The 1,470-nt window shown below is 67.7% G+C and overlaps 1 protein-coding gene across 1 annotated transcript in view; it reads left to right on the plus strand.

The window, feature by feature from the left end:
- The window catches only part of DUSP8 (dual specificity phosphatase 8), a 17,330-nt gene that overhangs the window by 1,801 nt on the left and 14,059 nt on the right, over positions 1-1,470 (plus strand). The window contains 1 exon segment of the mRNA XM_010837801.1: positions 413-551. Coding sequence (XP_010836103.1) covers positions 413-551 — 139 coding nt within the window.

Genomic DNA, 1,470 nt, shown 5'->3' on the forward strand with positions numbered 1-1,470 from the left:
CCTTCAGAATCCCCAACGTGTGCCTCCTGGGGCCCTCGGCCTCCCTGGGAGCCAGCCAGGCCTCCCTGTGCCCCGGAGGTCAGGGCGCCCGCATGCGCCTCCTGGGAACTCACGCCTGCCCCGCGTCTCCTCCACAGGGGCTGGGCCCCCAGTGTCTGTTAACTGTATGTGGGAGCGTGGCTGCCTCAGGGGGCTGTGTCCCCCGACCCTCCCTGCTCCGGGGGGCTGCCCTGTGGCTGCACAGTCACAGCTGTCCAGGTGTACACCGTGGCTGGGCGCCCGCCCTCCCTGCCTTCAAGGCACCACAGGGACAGGCCCTCCCTTTCCACCGCCTGACCAGCAGCAGTGGAGGCGGCAGGGGATGCGGCGACTGGCGGGCACCTGGCCCCCCTGACCTCTGCCCTCTGCCCAGATGGAGGCCGCGGAGCCTCAGGACGTGGTGGTCTACGACCAGAGCACCCGGGACGCCAGCGTGCTGGCCGCAGACAGCTTCCTGTCCATCCTGCTCAGCAAGCTTGACGGCTGCTTCGACAGCGTGGCCATCCTTACAGGTGCCTTCCCGAGGCCTCTCTCCCCTGCTGGCGGCAGGGCGGGGGCGGGGGCAGGGGTGGGCACGTCCAAAGGGTCACGTTCCGGATCGGCCTCTGCTCTCCTCTCTAAGCCCAGGGCCCAGCGTCTGCTGGGGCTGTGGGGACCCAGTGGAGGCGAAGCTAGGGAGCTCTGAGTTCTCAGGGACTCCTCCGACCCCCTCCCCCGGGCCCCCACACTTCAGGTCCCACCTCCAGCGAGGGCCCAGGCCCACCACCAGCAGGTGAGACATGGACAGCGGGAAACCCCAACACAGGCCTGAGGCAGGGGAAATGGGGGGGATCTAGGCAAAGACCTGGTGTACCTTGGAAGCTACCCCCCACCCACACAGGTACACGCGCGCGCGCGCACACACACACACACACACACGCGCATACAGTCTGAGGGAGGAGGCATAGGCCCCACCCTGGGGAAACCCTAGTCTGAGCAGGAACTGATCCCCCACTGGGGGGTCCTCTGAATGTTCCAGCTGGCACAGGGAGCCTAGCAACTGCCTATTTGATCACCACTGCTATCTGCCCAGGGGGAGGTCCCCATGGGGCTTACATTCCCCCAGATCAGACTGGCCAGCCCCCTCCCCAGGTGGCCCAGGGCCTGTCCCCCAGGATGTGCGACCTCCCTGCCTGGGTGCCCTGCGCTACAGCAGGAGAGGGTGGGGGGAGGGCCCACACCGGCATCACCCCCACCATCACACAGCTGCTAGGGTGCTGCTCTTCATTCTGACACCTGCCCTGAGCACCTCCTGAGCATGACGGGCGTTGGGGGCACCAGGCCAGCCCTCCTGTGAGGCGAGGGGCTGCAGACTGCTCCAGCAGCTGCCAGGGGCCGGGGCTCCGGGCAGACCCCTCAGAGAACGGGTCCTGTGAGCGTGTGCTGTGCTCT

This window comes from Bison bison, unplaced genomic scaffold (genome assembly GCF_000754665.1).
Source record: "Bison bison bison isolate TAMUID 2011002044 unplaced genomic scaffold, Bison_UMD1.0 scf7180017864080, whole genome shotgun sequence".
In the NCBI taxonomy this organism is placed as follows: Eukaryota; Metazoa; Chordata; class Mammalia; order Artiodactyla; family Bovidae; genus Bison; species Bison bison.